This window comes from Manis javanica, chromosome 11 (assembly GCF_040802235.1).
Source record: "Manis javanica isolate MJ-LG chromosome 11, MJ_LKY, whole genome shotgun sequence".
Classification (NCBI taxonomy): domain Eukaryota; kingdom Metazoa; phylum Chordata; class Mammalia; order Pholidota; family Manidae; genus Manis; species Manis javanica.
Window position 1 is genome coordinate 13,213,149 of NC_133166.1, and position 18,167 is coordinate 13,231,315.

General features: G+C 40.2%; 1 protein-coding gene across 2 annotated transcripts in view; it reads left to right on the forward strand.

Moving 5' to 3' along the window:
* Positions 1–16,362, forward strand: part of RAB30 (RAB30, member RAS oncogene family) — an 82,281-nt gene extending 65,919 nt beyond the window's left edge. For both annotated transcript variants that reach the window (XM_037010589.2, XM_073215948.1), the window contains exons 4-5: positions 5,175–5,358; positions 9,545–16,362. In XM_037010589.2, coding sequence (XP_036866484.1) covers positions 5,175–5,358; positions 9,545–9,795 — 435 coding nt within the window. In that variant the 3' untranslated portion in view covers positions 9,796–16,362. The remainder of the gene's footprint in view (positions 1–5,174; positions 5,359–9,544) is intronic.
* Positions 16,363–18,167: the final 1,805 nt, after the last annotated feature.

An 18,167-nucleotide genomic window follows, 5' to 3' on the forward strand; every position in this document is an offset into this window, starting at 1 on the left:
ATTCAGACCCACAGATCGTTTATTAGAATTATTCCATCTCCCGCCATACCCCTATTCCTAGCAAGGGAGAGGTGCTAAATGAGAGGTCCAGGAAGGATCCATGGTGTCCCCCTTCCCTTTTGTGACCTCTGGGTGGTTTGGTCCCTGTAAGAAGTATGACTCGTCCAGTATCAGGAGAAGGGAGGTAGTGTTTATTCAGTGCCCAATAGGTGTCAGTCCCATGGCTAGGAGCTTTTTCATTTTCTAGGTTTCAGTGAGGTTGAGTGGCTTATCTATCCATGGCTACACAGTTAGGAGAGGAGATGGGCAGGATCTGAACCAGTTTTATGAGCTAGCACACCTGCGGTCTCCCTGGGGACCCCCTTCCATGAGAGAGGAGGGGAATGCAGGCACAATAGGTCTGTCCCCCTGGAGCAAGGAAAGGAGCAAGGTGACAGGAAGAGTTGAAGTAAGACTAAATCACACAGAAGGAGGCAGAGATGCTGATCTTGGGCTCTGTGCTCTACCGCAGAGTTAGGGAAATCCCACCGTCAGGTCTTCCAGAGCCGCATCTCACAGAAAGAAGCCAGGACCCTGGCATCAGCCACACAGTGGAAGCTGGCATCAGCGTTCCAGCCAGAGCCCCCAACCTAAGATCCCAAGATTGAATCCATGGCATGGGCATCCTCCCACATGTACCTGCACTCCTGCCTTGGAAGGCCTCAGCAAGGGCAGAGATGCTCTGGGGCGCTCTTGCAGCCTTTCATAGACACACCGAGAGTGTCTCTTCCAGCCCTGACTCCTCAGAGCGGTTCCTTACTGCAGAGACATGCACACAAGCACAGCAGTGAAGGGAGAGCTGGGGGTGCCAGGAAACAAAGCAGGGTCTGAAATCCATGTATGTGCCAACTGGAAGGCTCAGAAAAATAGTGCGCTGGAGTGGGGAGAGGGGGCTTGGCTGTGGGGACAGGAGGAGACAGGAGTGTGCACTCATCAAGAGCCCCCTGCAGCTCTCTCAGTCCTGTCCAGCGGAGGTGGGTGCCATCCCCAGGAGCTGAGTAAAGTTAACTGCTATTTCAGGCATTCAACGTCCAGATGTTGGGGTTTCCCATTTTTATACATATATATGTGTGTTCATTCCTTTGACCAGAAATGTTAATGCCTACCATGTGCCAGGCCCTGGGAATGAATAGGGTGAGTAAAAAATGGTCCCGCTATTGAAGAGCAGGCTTAGTTTTCTTCCTGAAACCCTAGGTTTAGGTGTTACAGTTGTTCTTTCTACAAAGTATAACCTCATTTTTAAGTACTATTACACTCAGCTAAAATGCATCTTTTTATAACCTCTGACTCCACTGTGAGACCACAGCCTCCCCCAAAGCAAGGTTTGCATCTCACTCATTTCCATAGTCACAGCACAGTTCCTGTCCCCACCTCTGTGGGCCTCTCATCTATTTAAAGTGAGGGTTGGCTGATCTTCAAAAGCCAGTCCAAATGAATTTGCCTGTGATACATACATGTAGAATCAAGATGTAAAATGACCCTCTTCCACCGCAGTAATCCAAGGGTCTCATTAACATGTGGACCCAGGAGGAGCAGCCTCTTTAGTCCTTCAGTAGAAGGGGACAGAGGTACCCAGGCTTCACTAGGAAAACAATTGTCTTACTGTTGTCCTTGTTCTTTAATGTTTACTGAATGCTCTCCTTGGTGATGGTTAGTGGCTTTTAGTGGGTAGTGTACAGGCTCTCTCAGAGCCCCAGAAAGGCAGTGTAAAAGAATCTACTGGCAGTTTGTCAGCATCACCTGCCTGGCAAATGCCAGGGCAGCACCAGAGGCCAGGTCTCCCCCCTGACTTCTCATGACCATGCCTCCAGCCTTCCCTGTTAAGTCTTACTCTTTCTAGGATGGCTCCCAGGGTTGAAGGCAGGGAATCAAAGGCATTAGAAAGATTCTTGTGGCTATTAAGCCTTTGTGCTAAATCTGTAATGGTAAAGATGAGGAAGAGGCCCTTCACTTGTCATCTGCATTATGACAGTGACCTTGTGTAGAAAACATAATTAAAACATATATAGTATTCTCTCTAATCTATTGATCTTTTTAAGTCTATCATAAAGAAATGAGTAATAAGCAAAACTCTAAGCTCAGACTGTAACATTTTATTTTAGGAGATTCATTGTAATAGAAGTAAGAGTTTCTGGACTTCTTTCTAATCAGGCATACATTGCATAGATATGAAAGTCTTACAAGTATACACATATATTTGCTCATCTGACCCTCCATTCATCCATCCATCCATGCATCCATCCATCCTGTGTTCTAGTAGATGCTTTGTGCCAAGTACTGTGTTAGGTGAAGCATCTTTGCCCTTTAGGAACTTAGTATCATCTAACCCAAACATTTTATCTTTAATACCCTGCTTATTCTACTTAGAATTAATCAGTTCTTCCTTTGTGATTCCTCAGTTCTTTGTTCCTTCAGTTAGCTATCATTCCAATGTATCCACCCTGTACTGGGTACTGTGTTAGGAAGGCACTGGGGGTATAAAGTTAAAAGAGAAACAGCCCTTGTCCTCAAAGAACTTAATTTAGCAAAGAGACACACTAGTAAGCCAATCGCAATTCATTATTGTAACAATGAGACAACAGAGGTGTGAGTGGTGGTGCAGAGAGCAGATGCACAGTGTGGGCTCACAGTGGAGGTAAGAGTGGTTAGGAGACCCATGCTGTGGTATTGGGTACATGTGACAGACATGCGGCTGACACTGGGAGACCCTGTCCTGCTGGCAGTTCCTTCATAGAACATCTCGTATTTTTTTATGGTTAGTTAACTGTGTGTTTGTCCTCCCTATAGACGGTGAGCTCTTTTAGATCAAGGATTGTGCTTTATTCATCCCTGTATCCTCCTTGTGCCTAGCACAGTGCTCTGCATATATATTAATGATCTATAAATGCTGGAAAGGAACCAGTGAATTGCCGAGAGCATAGTGGAACGAGGGTGAATGATAAAAGCTGTGGAGTACAGATATCCTTAAGTATCAACCCATAAGGCTGGAAACAGGCAGCCCCCTGTGAGAAAGCAGCATACACCTTGGCAAGACCAGACAACCAGTATTCTAGAAAATATTTCAGTGGTTTTAACTCTCAAAGCTGTTCTCAATATGTGCCAATCATGAGAACATAACTGGTTTCTAATGACTGACAATATTAAATCCAATCACAAGTGTTTTTCAAGGTCAGTGTGGCATTAAAACAACAGTCTGTTGTTCTAAGACACATCTTGGCGGAGGGGAACCCTGTCCCTAGGTTTGAAGCAGAGCAGAGAAATAGCTTTTGTCCCAGCAGGAGCTGTGACATCTGTACGGTTGCCTTTAGCATACACAGGCTTTCATGTACATCATCAAAGGGCAGCTGCCACTTCAAATCAAAGGAGAGCCTGTGCCGCTGCTTGGTGGCAGGGACGACCTGTCACTCCTCCGTCCCCTCAGCTAACCTGGTGTGAGAGGCGGATGGCACCGCTGACTCATCCTGCTTGGGGGCAGATGTACATTGAAACCCGCCTCTGGGAGCAGAGGCCACGTGGCGGTATGGAATGAGTCCTCAGCTGGGAATCCGTAGGCCTGGAGGCTCAGTCCCAGCTTTGTGAATAACCAGTCAGGAGATGGAGTCTCCCATTAATAAAAGGAGGCATGAATTTGCCCACCTCCCTGGGCTGTTACAAGGATTAAATGAGACCATCAGTAAATAGTTGAACATTTACTGTTTGCCATGCACTATATTTGGTGCAGGGATTGATGAGTAAAATGGACCCACTTCCCCCTCAAGAAGCTTTCAGTCTAGGGAGGAAGATAGTTATTGAACACAATATTACAAATAATGATTCAAGCATGTCAGGTGCCATGAGGGAGAATTATAGGGAGGGTTGCAAGAGAGAATATGTGGGAGAGGGCGTGGGGCTGGGGAGCCTAGCCTGATAGGACGGTTCCAGAAGGTTTTCTCAAGGAAATGATGTTCTCTTAAATGGGGTGAATGCATCTAGTGATACGAGGATGACGCAACTAGAAGGGAAGATTATTGGTCGTGTTGCTTCTCAAGGCCCTCTGATTTGTTCTGCACCCAGCAGGTTTTTCAGTCCTCTCTGTGCAGAGAAGTGCAGGGAGAAGGGAGAAGTGTTTTGCCTTCTCTGTAATTAGAACCATCAGTTTTTAGGACTTAGAACGGGTAGATGAGTTCAGAAAATGTGAACTTTCATCAGGCTTGCATATTCACCTCTTTTCTATAAAGAAACTACCTAAGCCCAAAGAGATTAAGTGACTTGCCCAAGGTCACAGAGCCTAAAAGCGGCAGAGGGAAATCATTTTATCTGCCATGGCATTGTTCCTGTGCACATTAACAAAGATAATACCTTAATATATTTATTTAAATTTTAAACTGGGAAATGTTCGAATGTCTCCCTCACCAGTGCTGACTGAATAATTGCAGCTTGCCCTGCATCCCAACTTCTCTAAGATGGCATGTTGGTTAAGAGCATGGATTCTGGGACCACGATGCCTGGTAGAAATTGGCTCTGGAACGTACTGGTTGTGAGATGCTGAGCAAGTTTATTAATCTCCCTGTGCCTCAGTTTCCTCATTTAATAGGTATAGTAATAGTACCTACCTCATAGAGTTATTGTGAGAATTAAGTGAGTTATTGCATGTACAATGCTTAGAGTTGGCACATAATAAATGCTCAATGAAGTTTTTATTTTATTAAAGAAAAAAGAAATCTCTTAAGTAACGTAACAAAGGAAAACCCAAAAAGCAAAGCAAGCCTGTATCCTTATCTAGGCACACCCAACAATTTTTAAAACTTTATGTGCTTTACTATAATTAGCAATGACAATATAGGCAGGTCCCAGGAAGGCACTACAGCTTGGAGAAGACAAGTAATAGCTATAGCATCTTACTATGCTGATGGACAGTGTGGGCGTGGGGGGTACTTGACAGTACAGGTGAATGTTGAAACCACAATGTTGTTCATGTGAAATCTTCATAAGATTGTATATCAATGATACCTTAATTTAAAAAAAATTTGTTTTTAGGGCAGAAAATAATCATGAAATTATTTGGATGAAGGTGTATGCATTTCTAAACTGAGGCAAGGCAGTGCTTTCTTTCTTTTCTGCTTCTCCAACCTAATCCTTCTCTTATGCCTTTGCAGCTTCAGATCTGGGACACAGCAGGTCAAGAGAGATTTCGGTCCATTACCCAGAGTTACTACCGAAGCGCCAACGCCTTGATTCTCACCTATGACATAACCTGTGAAGAATCCTTCCGCTGCCTTCCTGAGTGGCTGCGGGAGATAGAACAATATGCCAGCAACAAGGTCATCACTGTGCTAGTGGGTAAGGACTAATGAGGAGGGAAATTGATTTGTGGGCATCAGAGAATTTATAATCACACAAAGGTTGTATCTTGGTACCTTCTGAAAATATCGTCTATAGCTGTGATGTAGCCTGTAATGCATGCAGTCAACATTTTCTTCTGAAACTAAAGAGAAAATGAAATAGGTCCTATCCTGTGGTAATGGTTTAGAAAAACCAAGGAGAAAATATTGCTGATTGATTATTCTTCTATCAGTGCAGCCTCTTAGGGAGGGTGGACTGCCATGAAAGTTATGTGGGCTGCTCAACATTTAAAAAAAATGAATTACAAGATCACAGAAAATGCCACTCTAGAAGTAAAACGTATCTCTTAAGTGGATAAAGAATTCACTACTGAAGTAATTGTTTACTGCCTAAAAAATGGGCTTTGGTTAAATTTCTCCCTTCTTACATTTATGCTGATTTGAGAAATTGTAATTTTCAGAAAGAGTCCGTTAGTGGAAATTCTGCAGTTTGTTCCATCTTGGAAGAGGATAGAACTTCTCCTTAAAATAGGGGGAAAGCAGATAACAACCCATGACTTCTTTTTTTATTGAAGTACCATTGATATACAGTCTTATATTGGTTGCATGTATACAACACAGTGGTTGAGCAGTTACCCATATTATTAAATCCTTACCTCCACTAGTGCATTTGCTGTCTGTCGACATAGGAAGAATTACAGAATCATTGGCTATATTCTCCATGCTGTACTGCCATCCCTGTGACCAACTTATATTATGATTGAGAATTTTGTGCCCCTTTAACCTCTTCACCCTCCCCAACTACCCACCCCAACCCCTCCCCCTTGGTAACCACTAGTCACTTCTCAGTGTCTGTGAGTCTACTGCTGTTTTGTTCATATTATTTTGCTTTGCTTTTATATTCCACAAATAAGTGAAATCATTTGGTATTTGTCTTTTCCTGTCTGGCTTATTTCACTTGGCATAATACACCCTAGATCCGTCCATGTTGTTGCAAAGGACAGGGTTTCTTTTTTATAGCTGAATAATAAATACTCCATTGTGTATATGTACCACATCTTCTTTATCTGTTCATCTATTGATGGGCACTTAGGTTGATTCTGTATCTTATGAATTATTATATAAATAATGCAGTGATAAACATAGGGGTGCATATATCCTTTTGAATCAGGGATCTTGTTTTCTTCAGGTAAATTCCTAGGAGTGGAATTACTGGGTCGAATGGTATTTCTGTTTTTAGTTTTGAGGACCTCCATATACTTTCCACAGTGGCTGTACCAATTGACATTCCCACCAACAGTGTAGGAGGGTTCCCTTTTGTCCATATCATCTCCAACACTTGTTATTTCTTGTCTTTTGGATAGTGGCCATTCTGACTGGTGTAAAGTGACGTCTCATTGTGGTTTTGATTTGCATTTTTCTGATGATTAGCAATGTGGAACATCTTTTCATGTGCTTGTTAACCATCTGTATTTTCTTCTTTGGAGAATTGTCTATTCAGGTCCTCTGCCCACTTTTTAATTGGGTTATTTGATTTTTTGGTAACAACCCATGACTTTTTATGGTGAAAAATGCAACATTAGAAATGGAATTTCAGTGAAATGGACCAGATTATTAAAAACTCCACTAGTGATAATAGAAAAATTTTAATAATGTGTATGTTGTTAAAATGTTTTCTTCTTATGAAAGAACATTGCTGTATATTCTGGCAAGACCTGAATTTTGGAAATCTGGGTAGAGAACCTCAGTAATTTGGTTAGGGTACAAATTATGGTTAACAGTAAGCTAAGTAAACAGTTTGTAGTAAGCACTGTAGTTAGCATATGTGTGCCAGGAATCATATTAGGAACGTTTTATGTGTCATGATCCCTAATTTACAGGTGAGGAAGCCAAGGCCCAGGGAGGTAAAGCTCTTTGCCCCTGTCATACAGCATGTGAGGTCCACTCCGTGTCTTGTATTTTTCCAGCTGTAATATGCTGCTTTGTAACAAATTGCTGGACTTTTCCTTCAGGTTGCTGGGTTAAGCATCTGCCTGTCTGTGACCTCAGGCTCCATCTGCGGTCCTGAAACCGTCTTACACACTGGAGAATCTTTGCCACGAAGCACTTGAAAGCCCCACTTTAGGACTTGGGCTTTTTGTCTGTTCCACAGAAAGCCCTTAAGAACTTGAGTCACAGCACTACTCCTTGGGATTTTATCTAAGGGAGTTAAATGAAGATTTGAGGGGAGATAATTAGGTCAGTATGAAGGACACACCAGCTTTTTTTTTTTAGCTTTCTGTTGTGGAAAATTTCAGACATAAGCAAAAGTAGAAAAACAGTATAATAAACTCCCGTGTACACATCTCTCAGCTTTGACAAGTAACAGCTCATAGCCAATCTTATGTTATCTGTCCCCATCTATGCTGCCTGCCCTCCCCTCACATCTTGTACATTTCCTGCCTCAGACCTGGAATTAGTTATTTCTTCAAGAAGCACTGTGTCTTTTTAATGGGAACTTGTATTTAGTAGCCACAACTGAGGTGATAGGAATCCTCCTTACTATTGGGTGGTCATTGCTTTTAGGCTTTTCAGTGGACAGACTAGTGTGTTTGTGTCAGGGGGTGAATTCTAGAGCATCCACAGGGGGTTGTCTTTTAGGCTCTACTAAATGTTTTGACTCACAAGATGACCTAAGGCCACACTTGGCTCGCATTGACTTAGAAGGATACAGGACAGGAGACAAGGCCTAACAGTAAGTCAGCACTGGGCATTCCTCTTCAGAGACAGAGGTCCTCATAGCAATCCACAAAGCTGTCCAGGACCTCACCAGACAGTTCAGATGGGAGGGCAGAAGGTTCACCTCAGGCAAGTGCAGGATCTCCCCTGGCCTAGAAGCACCCATGTCCCATAGGAGCCAGTCTCTCTTAGAACTCCACACAGACCTAACTAACAGGGTCTCTTCAGGTGAAGACCACATGCAGGGAAGCCCAAAGTTAGGGCTTTCCATTAGATGTTTATAATTCATACATGGAATTCCCAGACCACATGGAACTGATCAGCCGGGGGTCACTCTTGACCATAAGCAGTGCTGCAGAGTACCACCGTTGTCTCACCACGTTGTCAGGTCTCCATGAGAACAGAGGGGGAAAAACTGTTAACAATAAAATACACCATGAATTATTCACACTGATACTCCCATTTATAATTCAGGACTGAAGAAATTGTACTTAGCCTCATTAATCTTTTATCTGTATTTCCTTTTTCTAAAGCCTAAAATCACAGTCCCAATGACAGCAGCATAATTACTCATATGCTTTACCTCCTAATACACTTAACGGCAGCCTCCGACCAACAGTACCCACACTGGCCCTGACAAGGTGATTACTGCAACAGTCCAAGACCTAGCCCTTCAATTCTGTTTGTCTGTAGGGTCTATACCGCTGCGGAGGCATGGTTAATTTGCTCTATCTTAAACCCCCTTGAAATAGTTCCTTTCTGTGTTGCTGTGCTACTTCACGAGAAGCAGGTTCATTTGTTCAATTTCACTTCCCATTTTTAGGGATTGCTTTTTACATTTAAGTTTGTATTAATTGGTACAGTCACAATTAATCATATAATTATGTAAAACATTAGATTCTGAAGTCAAATCTGTAAAACAAAGTGTGTTTAGAGGGGTCGAGTTTCTGTCCCTTCCTTTCCCATCAACTTAGTTCTTCTCATGGGTAACCATTATTTTTAAAATTAAGATTTGGTTTATTTCTCCATTAAGAAATAAGCAAATTAAGTGCATGTGTGCACGTGTGTGTATAATTTTTTCCATCCCCTTTTCTTAGTTGTTTATCATATGCACTTTTTTCTACTTTGCTTTATGCACGTAACAGTATAACCTGTGTCTCACGTTGCCTAGTGGCAGCGTATATAGTCCTTCTTTTTTACAGCGTCAGATCACTCCACTGCGTGGTCGTGCCACAGTTTTTTCAAGCTGCTGATCAACCGACGGACACTCGGATTGTTTCCGGTTCTTTGCCATTCCAAATGGCACTTATGTTTTGAAACAAACATTCCATTTATCACAGTCACATTTGCTTTGCTTTACTTGCTCATCCGTCTGGTTTGACTTCAGACATGGAATTGAATTTTGATGCTTCCAATCCCACAAAAAGTCAAATGACGATTCCTTCCTTGATTTACCCCTGTTCTAGGCAACAAGATTGATCTGGCTGAAAGGAGAGAGGTCTCCCAGCAGAGAGCAGAGGAATTCTCAGAAGCTCAGGACATGTATTACCTGGAGACCTCGGCCAAGGAATCCGATAACGTGGAGAAACTCTTCCTTGACTTAGCGTGCCGCCTCATCCGCGAAGCCAGGCAGAACACGCTCGTGAACAATGTGTCCTCGCCTTTACCCGGAGAAGGGAAAAGTATCAGTTATTTGACTTGTTGTAATTTCAACTAAAGGCCGAGGCAGAAAGTGAAAGGAATCAGCGGCTGCCCTGCCGGGCCCTGAACTGCTGGGACCTGGCGATGACCGCGGCTCCTACTCTCGGACCTGACCCCCGTGGGCTCCTGCGCTTACAAAGCATGGCAGGCCGCGGGCCGTGTCCAGAGGCCAGCATTAGCAGAACATACAATGGTTTCACCTTTTTGCAGTCTGGGGTCGCAGCAAGGAAAAAATTGCACTAGGCCCTCCATGATCTGCAGAGCATGTTGCTTTTGTTTTTTTTAAAAAAGCAAGTAAAAAAGCAAGTGAAAGCGCATTCCTGACCGCAGTCCAGGGGGAAATGGACTGTAGGAACCCTCCTGCACATCAGTGGGTGCATGTGGGGGCTGTTCTTCAGGGCTTCCAGGTGCCCTGGTTTTCTTGTCTACCAGATAAACCAAAACTGGGAAGGCCAAGTACTGTCTCTGTGGGGCGTGTTGATGACTCCGCGGAGATTCTGCAAAGTGTTATTTCTCTTGTCCACAGGCACTTTCAAGAACTTTGGGATGTAAAAATGAAATGAAACCTTTACCCATGACCAACAGTAACAATCATTGATTTGATGAAACATACATAAGCTCCATGACTCCTTTTGGTGCTAATGATTCTGCTCTTTCACAGACCAAACGTTTTAGTGCATTGACGTCGTTAAGTGTGTTACATAAAAATAAAAAATAATAATAATAAGGGAAGTCCATGAATCAGCACTCTTTCTCAAAGTCTCATTACTACCTTTTCTAGGGTGGATTTGTTGGGAAAGAATACTTCTCCTTTCATGTCTCTCTCTAAATCTCAGCCATTTTCTTCTTTTATTCTCTCATCTTTCCTGCCCCTTAATGAAAAAGTCTTAAAAAAATGAACAAAAATATGAATGTTTGATGATATTCTGATATAAAAGATTAGCTCTAAGACATTATGTGTAGTATGAGAAAACAGACCAGATCCGACCAAAAAACTGTGGGTTAACGAACTGCCATGCAGAGTTCCAAGCAAGCACAGTCCTTAAAAGCTGGTCACATCTTTTACTTCTGGTACTATCCATCTTGGAAAGACCAAGGCATAGGCTTTTGTAGACGTTTTTAATATGTCAAGTGAGAATAGCAACAGATGAAAAGTCTCACGAACCACTTTTGTATCTTCAGTGATAACCTGAGAAAAATTCTGCTTGTGGAAGCAGGTTCAACTGTCATTTGTCACCTCCTTCTTATAGTAATGTTACTGTCAGACTCATGACCATACAGTCTTTCCTGTTTTTTTTCTTTTCCTCTCATTCTTTCCTGCTCTCCCTTTTATTTCCTTCTTGCTTCTCTCTCTTCCTTAATGCATGCGTTCCTGCAAATCTCCAATTCAGACGGAGGTATGTATGCCTTCACTTAGCCAATGTAAGAACAGGACTCAAAATGAAAGACGTGCTGCTGAATATGTCTTATTATTTCTTCAGTGCCATACTTTGATACCTTCCAATTTGTTCCCTGATATAAATGAAAATTGGGACAATAATTAAACCTATATGCTGTTGATGCTGTCAGATGTTTCTGTAGCTTGCTACTTCGCATAACTGAGGGATAAGGAATGGAATAAGGATATGATACATAATTCTACTGTTACTCTAGGTGGTAGAAATCTTGGTCCTGATATGTTGGTGTTTGAAAGCTATTTAATTTTAAAGAAATGAGTCATGTAGAGGTATGATACTGATAAAGCATTTCTAGCATTTCTGTGGCAGGTTTCAGAGTGACCCCATCTCTTGCCCAGAGAGATGACACATATTGATAGCTTTTATTTGGCCTCACTCTTTGTCCTGATCCTATGGATAAGAGAGAGATCCCAAAAGTTTGAATTGCTTTTATTTTCAAATCTTTTTCAAAAGAAAAAATAATTTTAATAAATACCAACCACAATAATTTATAGTAATTGTTGTCTTTCCCTCCCCATCTCTCCACTAAGCCAGCAACTAAAGCTATTCAGAAAACAAATTGGTCAAAGTGGGCAGAAGAGCGTCTCTTGTTAAACTTTGAGGAAATGTCCCAGGGTTTGGATTCATTAACTTTCATTTAGGGCAAAAATTCGATGTCCCCGGCATATTGTGACCCAGCTTTGTCTCATAGCAACAAGTATGTTGAAAATAAAGTTGTTTTGTGAACTTACAGGACTTTGTTAAATTGCATAAGATTAGTCATAAAATGACAGCTTCTAGGACCACTCTTGGGCTCTGACTTTCCTATTCCCGAGGGCTCAGCCATCTCTGTCTACCCTTGGCCACACTCAGAACGGGAGAGAAAGCTCTGCTCTTGGCCCCTCTTTTCCGTTACTCCTCCCAGCCTTTCTGTAATTTAGAGTCACCCATCCGTGTTTCATCAGCAGGGACACATGAGAATATGGGATTCGTTTCTTTTCTTTTTCCTTAGTTGTATGATTCCAGATTAGGCCTTGTGGACACTTGTTCACTGATCCCTGACAGTAATGTAGGTGCTCAATAAATATTAGTTCAATAAATGACTTAGTGCCAAGAGGAACTTTTCTGGTTAAACAGAAATTTCTCAAATAGAACTTGAGAAAGAGCACTAATTAAATGTGGTCATCTTAACCCAGGCCAGGACCTAAATTCACTGGTTGGCCTTCTAGTTCTTATTGGGATATGGGCTAAGGTGAGCCCTCTTAAGTAACAAGGAATTCTCAACAAGTGGGTGAGAGAGTTGCTTTCTCATAATTCAGTTTGGCCTGATCTGACTCAAAAGACTATCAGAATCCATCTCTGCTTCCATTTTTGGTGTGATTTTTTTCTTCTTTTAATAAAGTTACTAAATATATGGCAAAACTTGTTCCGACTTCCCTTGAAAAAGCATAATATTCACGTCATAGCGTCAGGTTTGGGAGAATCTGTGAAATCATATAGCTTGCCGATATTAATTATATTTTATTATGGTTTTATGTACACTGTATCCTCAATTGTGTGCTTTTTCCTTTACCTATGCAAGGCTTTTTACTCCTTTATATATTTTAATAGATATCTTGAATTATATTAACATTCAAGTTTGATTATCCTTTCTGTGGATTACTTAGATAAGGTCATTAGCTTTTCTTGGCCTTTTTTCCCCCCCCTCTTAGTCATTTCAAGTTAGCATCTCTTTCTAAGTAGAGTGGCAAGAAAATAACTGAAAATGAAAGTCAAATGGATTGATTTGATAATGGGTCAGTTTCTGATTGGTAAGAAAGGTAAAAATCACTGGCCAATGTAAGGTATTTGGATTAGGATTATTTACTTTAAGCAATTTAGACTTGGACGGAGGTAGGCCGAATTAACAGGAGACTGGATTCCTTTTCTTTCTTCTGTCCCTGAATGTACGCCTTGGGAGGGCACTGGGGACTCCCAGCGTTAGTAGAATGATTTGCCTCATTTACCCTTTTACTATTCCACAGTCCTTCCAGATTCGGGATAAGTTTCAGTTAATCAATCCTTCTGAATATCAGTTGCAGTTGATTATGAATTGGTTTTCTGATAAAAGTGCAAACATCTTTTTTTTAATAAACCAAACCACTGGAGTGAGATATCACCTCATTATAATTAAAGTTTTCTCCCCACATATCAAGCCAATGGCTTTAAACATGGACATTTTCTACTTTTTAATCCTGTGTATTTCATGGTCATTAGTATTATAGGGACTACTGCCCTATTTGCCTCTGGATGAGTTCTTACAGCATTTACCCTTTCTTCTTTCTAGAACTTTTTGAATTTTTTTTTTTAACTGCAACTGGTTACTTACCTTCCCAACCATGGTCCTGATAGATGTGTTTTAATGCAACTATAACAACTCTTTAGAGATTTAACTGGAAAATCAAAAGCAGTGAAAAAAACATGTGTATTTCATCCTTCAGACACAAGGTACTCCACATGAGCAGTATGACTGAACACTAATTTTGGGATAAGAGAAAAATGTTTTCAGATTTCATTTCTGTCACGTAAGACTATTTGTGTTTGGGAGGAAATTTTGTGTTTGGAAAGCTGTCTTCCCTTACATCATTCACACTGGGTAGAAAGCATAGTGAATCAAGAAATTAGCATCCCTTCTAATAGCATTAATATAGTAATGTTAGAAGAAGGTAGATAGCACTTCATCTCCTCTTAAGTTTATAACATTGGCATATTACCATCATTTTGGGGACCCACACTTTGAAATTAAAAACAAATAGAGGCATAACTGATGGTGAAACAATTAAAAATTTTGGACATTTGAATAATATTTGAGGGATTTGGGGGAGATTTAGCATAGGAAATAGAGGAATATAATTTGTGCATTAGAACAGGACTGTGTGGTCCAAAGGGGTTGGAATAAAGCCCAGTGAGTAGAGGCCACAGCTACAGATTTGGGCCCCATGTCAGAGAGAACTTACCAAAAAATGGTTAATCATGTAAGGGGCTGCCTCAGGTAACAGTCTCTGCCAAGCAGAGGCCAGACAGGAATTCAGCAAAGATTATGTGGAGAGGATCCCAGCATCGTTTGGGGGTTGGACCTGATGACCTATTGACTTAAACTTCCATACTGCATGCAGTACTTTGCCCGCATAACATTATCAGTTAAATATCTGTTGACCCGTAGCTGAGGATTTTTTTTTTAAGGCTTTGCTCTTCTGCCAACCCTACAGGAAGGTTGGTTACATGTTGTTATTACTTGACACTCACACACACAAACTTGATTTGAAAATTAAATTAACAGAACTGAAGCCAAATTACTGCTTGTAGAAAGTAATAAAACACAGGTCTTTGAAAATGAGGTATAACCATAAGGAACATCCATATGGTTTCACCTGCAAAAGTAACTAGCATCCTTGCTAGCTGATAGATGGCTCTTCACTGGTCTTTATCAAAAAGTACTGGTCCTGCATCAGAATGGTGAGAAACACTTGGGTTTGGGTGAGACTTTCTTTGGATAAGAGGTTAGAGCACAAAAGCTAGCCAACTCTAATTTACTTCCTGGGGTACATGAGTCAAAATTTACTTCCCCACTGAGTTAAAGTGGAATTTCTGGAGATGTCTTCTAGTTCCTGATGGAATCCTTGGTGGGTTGTGACTTTGACACTCAGGGAGTGATGTAGGGAGGTGTACTGAAGGGGTAACGCTAGGCTAGGTGTGAGGAGTCCTAGTATTGCCACGAATTAGGTGTAACTTTATGCAAAGCACAGTCTTAAGCATCAGCTTCCTCATCTACAATAGATTCATAGTAACTGTCAGGATTATTGTGCAAATTAGGATAAAATGAAAGCATTCCAATATTTAGTTCTTTGCTCCTTGATTAAAAACAGACTTTGGATGGTCTGATACAAGTATAGATCCTAGGACAAAACAAAGAACCCTTCTTGATTTCAAACAAAAAATTTCCATTCTTGAAAGGACCCTTACAGGGAGTCACTTATTTGATCCATCTTTCTGCCTTTGGTCATTCCTGTTACCCAAGAGGCTCTTCCTTACCTACTTCAGGAAAGGCATTCTCTCCCCCCAAAAAGGCAATTCCAGGGTTGTAAACTTGTCAGTATCAGGAGACTTAACCTTATTACTGAAATACCTCAATGCAATTTGACCTCTCTTCTTGATCACATTCTCCATGAGAAGAAAATGGGTTGATCCTTTCTTCTTTTGAAGGAGTCATAGTTGCCATTTATTATTGCCCTTTTGCCTCATTTTTTTTAATGACAGAAAAAACTCATTAAGATGATAACCATTATTCCTTTGGGGAATGTCACGCTAGGTATTTATAAACTCCTCTTGTTGGTATCAGATTTAGATCATGATCTTACTGTTGATTAACTCTTCAATTATCCATGTATTTTACTTCTCTCTATAACAAAATAGATAACAAAATGTACTTCTGAAGAATTATTCTGGTTTGTGGCTCACGTCCTCTTCTTGGTAAAAGTGGAGCCATGAATCCTGGTTTGTCATTTGCTTTTAGAATTTAATTTTATAGATGACATTTTTTGATGGATGTGATTATGAAACCCAAATTTTACAAGGTTTCTTTCCCCTTCTATGTGTGCACTAAATTCTGAAATAAAAATTGGAGTACCAAATGCCTAATTAAGCAACAAGTCATGCACAGAGTAACAAAAGGTAAGCATTTGGTCTCTTAGGGTGATGTGTCGCTAGTTGGTTGAATGGTGCACGTCTTTTGTTTAAGGTTACACAGTTATGCCCTGGACTAAATAGCAATAGGAAAATTTGATAAGTCTTCTGAAAAACAGCTGCTAAACATTGCTTTGTAATTATTAGGGATGAATATACATCTCTTGTCCTATACAATTGCAGAATGCCAGTAGAAGTTTCTTATAGAATATTAACAATGTCAATTGATTTATTTAAAAATCTTGTTTTAAGTCCTTTTATCCCTTTAAGGTATGTTGGAGCCTTCATGATCCTCTTGTAGAAAATTTCAAATGACTGAAATGCTGGCTTCTAATTTCTGCTCGCTGAAGCGTCCTCTAGATGTACCAGGTGGTTGGAGCTCCTTATGATATGTAAGGGAGCTACATAAAAGTATCATGCTAATACACTTACACAAATGTAAATGTGTGAGTAAAACAGCTGTTTCCAGCAAAAAACAAACCCCCCAAAACAAAAAACTCTGCTCAAAATTTCAGATAATAAAAGGTTAAGAAGAGATTTTTGATAATCTAAAGGGAAAAAGTATGCTCCACATATACTGTTCCATATACTTTTAATGCATGACTTTTAGTATAGGGATGAAATAAAACATCCTGGGGGTCTTCTTGGCAGCTAGTTAAAATACTTAGAGAAGCTGTTTCATGAAGATTTAAGAGAACCCCTGATGTCACCCCCTTTCCTATCTCTGTCTATGAAAACATGGGCACACATAGTTTAACAAACATATTAATCATCAAATCTTACAAACTCAATTCTTAATATTTGGCCGTTGGTCTTAAGCATAGGCTTTCAGTAGTATCTGAATACACCAGTACATAAAATCTAAACATCAGCTTTAATACAAGCCTAATAGTTTATTTAAAGTGTTAATATGCAGATAATAACAGTACCCTGTATCATGTCTTCTGTGTTCATGTATTTTTTTTTTTTTTTTGCTTAATAAAAGCCTGTTAGAAATAAAAAGCCCATAATGACTTGAGTGCAATTAGCTGAAAACATTCTGTAGAAAGGTGATTGTATGGAAACTTCAATCACATTAGAAAGGGGGCATCAGGAACAGGAATATGAGCACAATATTTTTAAATGCAGCTGCCATGTCTCTTAAAAATTAAGATACAATTCACACACTGTAATATCATCCCTTTAAAGTGTTCAATTTGGTTTTTAATTAGTTTTACAAAGTTGTACCACCATTACCCGTATCAGACTCCAGAACATTTTCATTATCTCCAAGAGAAACTCGGTATTCACGGCAGTCACTCTGCCATCCTTCTCCCCCAGGCCCTGGCAACCACTAGTCTTTGTCTCTATGGATTGTTAAGTGGGACATTTCAGATAAGCAGACTTATACACTATGTGGTGTTTTGTATCCGACTTTTTTCACTTAGCATAATGCTTTCAAGTTTCACGTTGTAGCATGAATCAATACATTCTTTTCTGGTTAAATGATATCCCATTATATGTAATATACCACATTTAATTTGTCCATTCATCAGTTGATGGACATTTGGGTTATTTCTACTTTTTGGCTGTAATAATGCTGCTATGAACACCTGTGTGCAAGTTTTCTGTGTGGGTACATATACATCTCTTTTAAAAACAATTTGTGTAGCAAATTAAGTCATTTGTGTTCATTTAAGCAGAACCGCTTGAAGTCCTACTTAGAAACGCAATTTATAATCTTATATCAACTGGTTACTGAATAATGGCTAACTCCCCAGTATGTCCATAAGAATTTTCAATGAGCTTATCGTTTAGATGTGATAATCCATTTCATGAAGACTGCTTCAGTCTTATAGGAATTGAGTTGTCATCACATAGAGAATTTCTGAAGTTCTCTGCTCTTTTTGAAGCACAGCTACAAATCATGCTGGAGAGAAGTACTCATCCAGTGCACTAAGATTCAATGAACGAGCACTTTTAATATACAATGTCCTTTATATATCAACTGTCTTCTAAAGTCTGGCTTTTCCTTCTTAAAAAAAGATTGTCAAATCGCCAAACCATCTTACTGTCCACTGTAGCTTAAGTTTTTATTAAGAAATGATTCATACTGACAGTATAAGTAAAAAGAATGTATTTTGTGTGTAAAGGATGAATGTATTAATAACTTTTTATTTGTAACAGAATTTTTTAAAAAGAAGAATTTGTTTTCCCATGTACTTGTATATAAATAAACATTTCCTGTTGC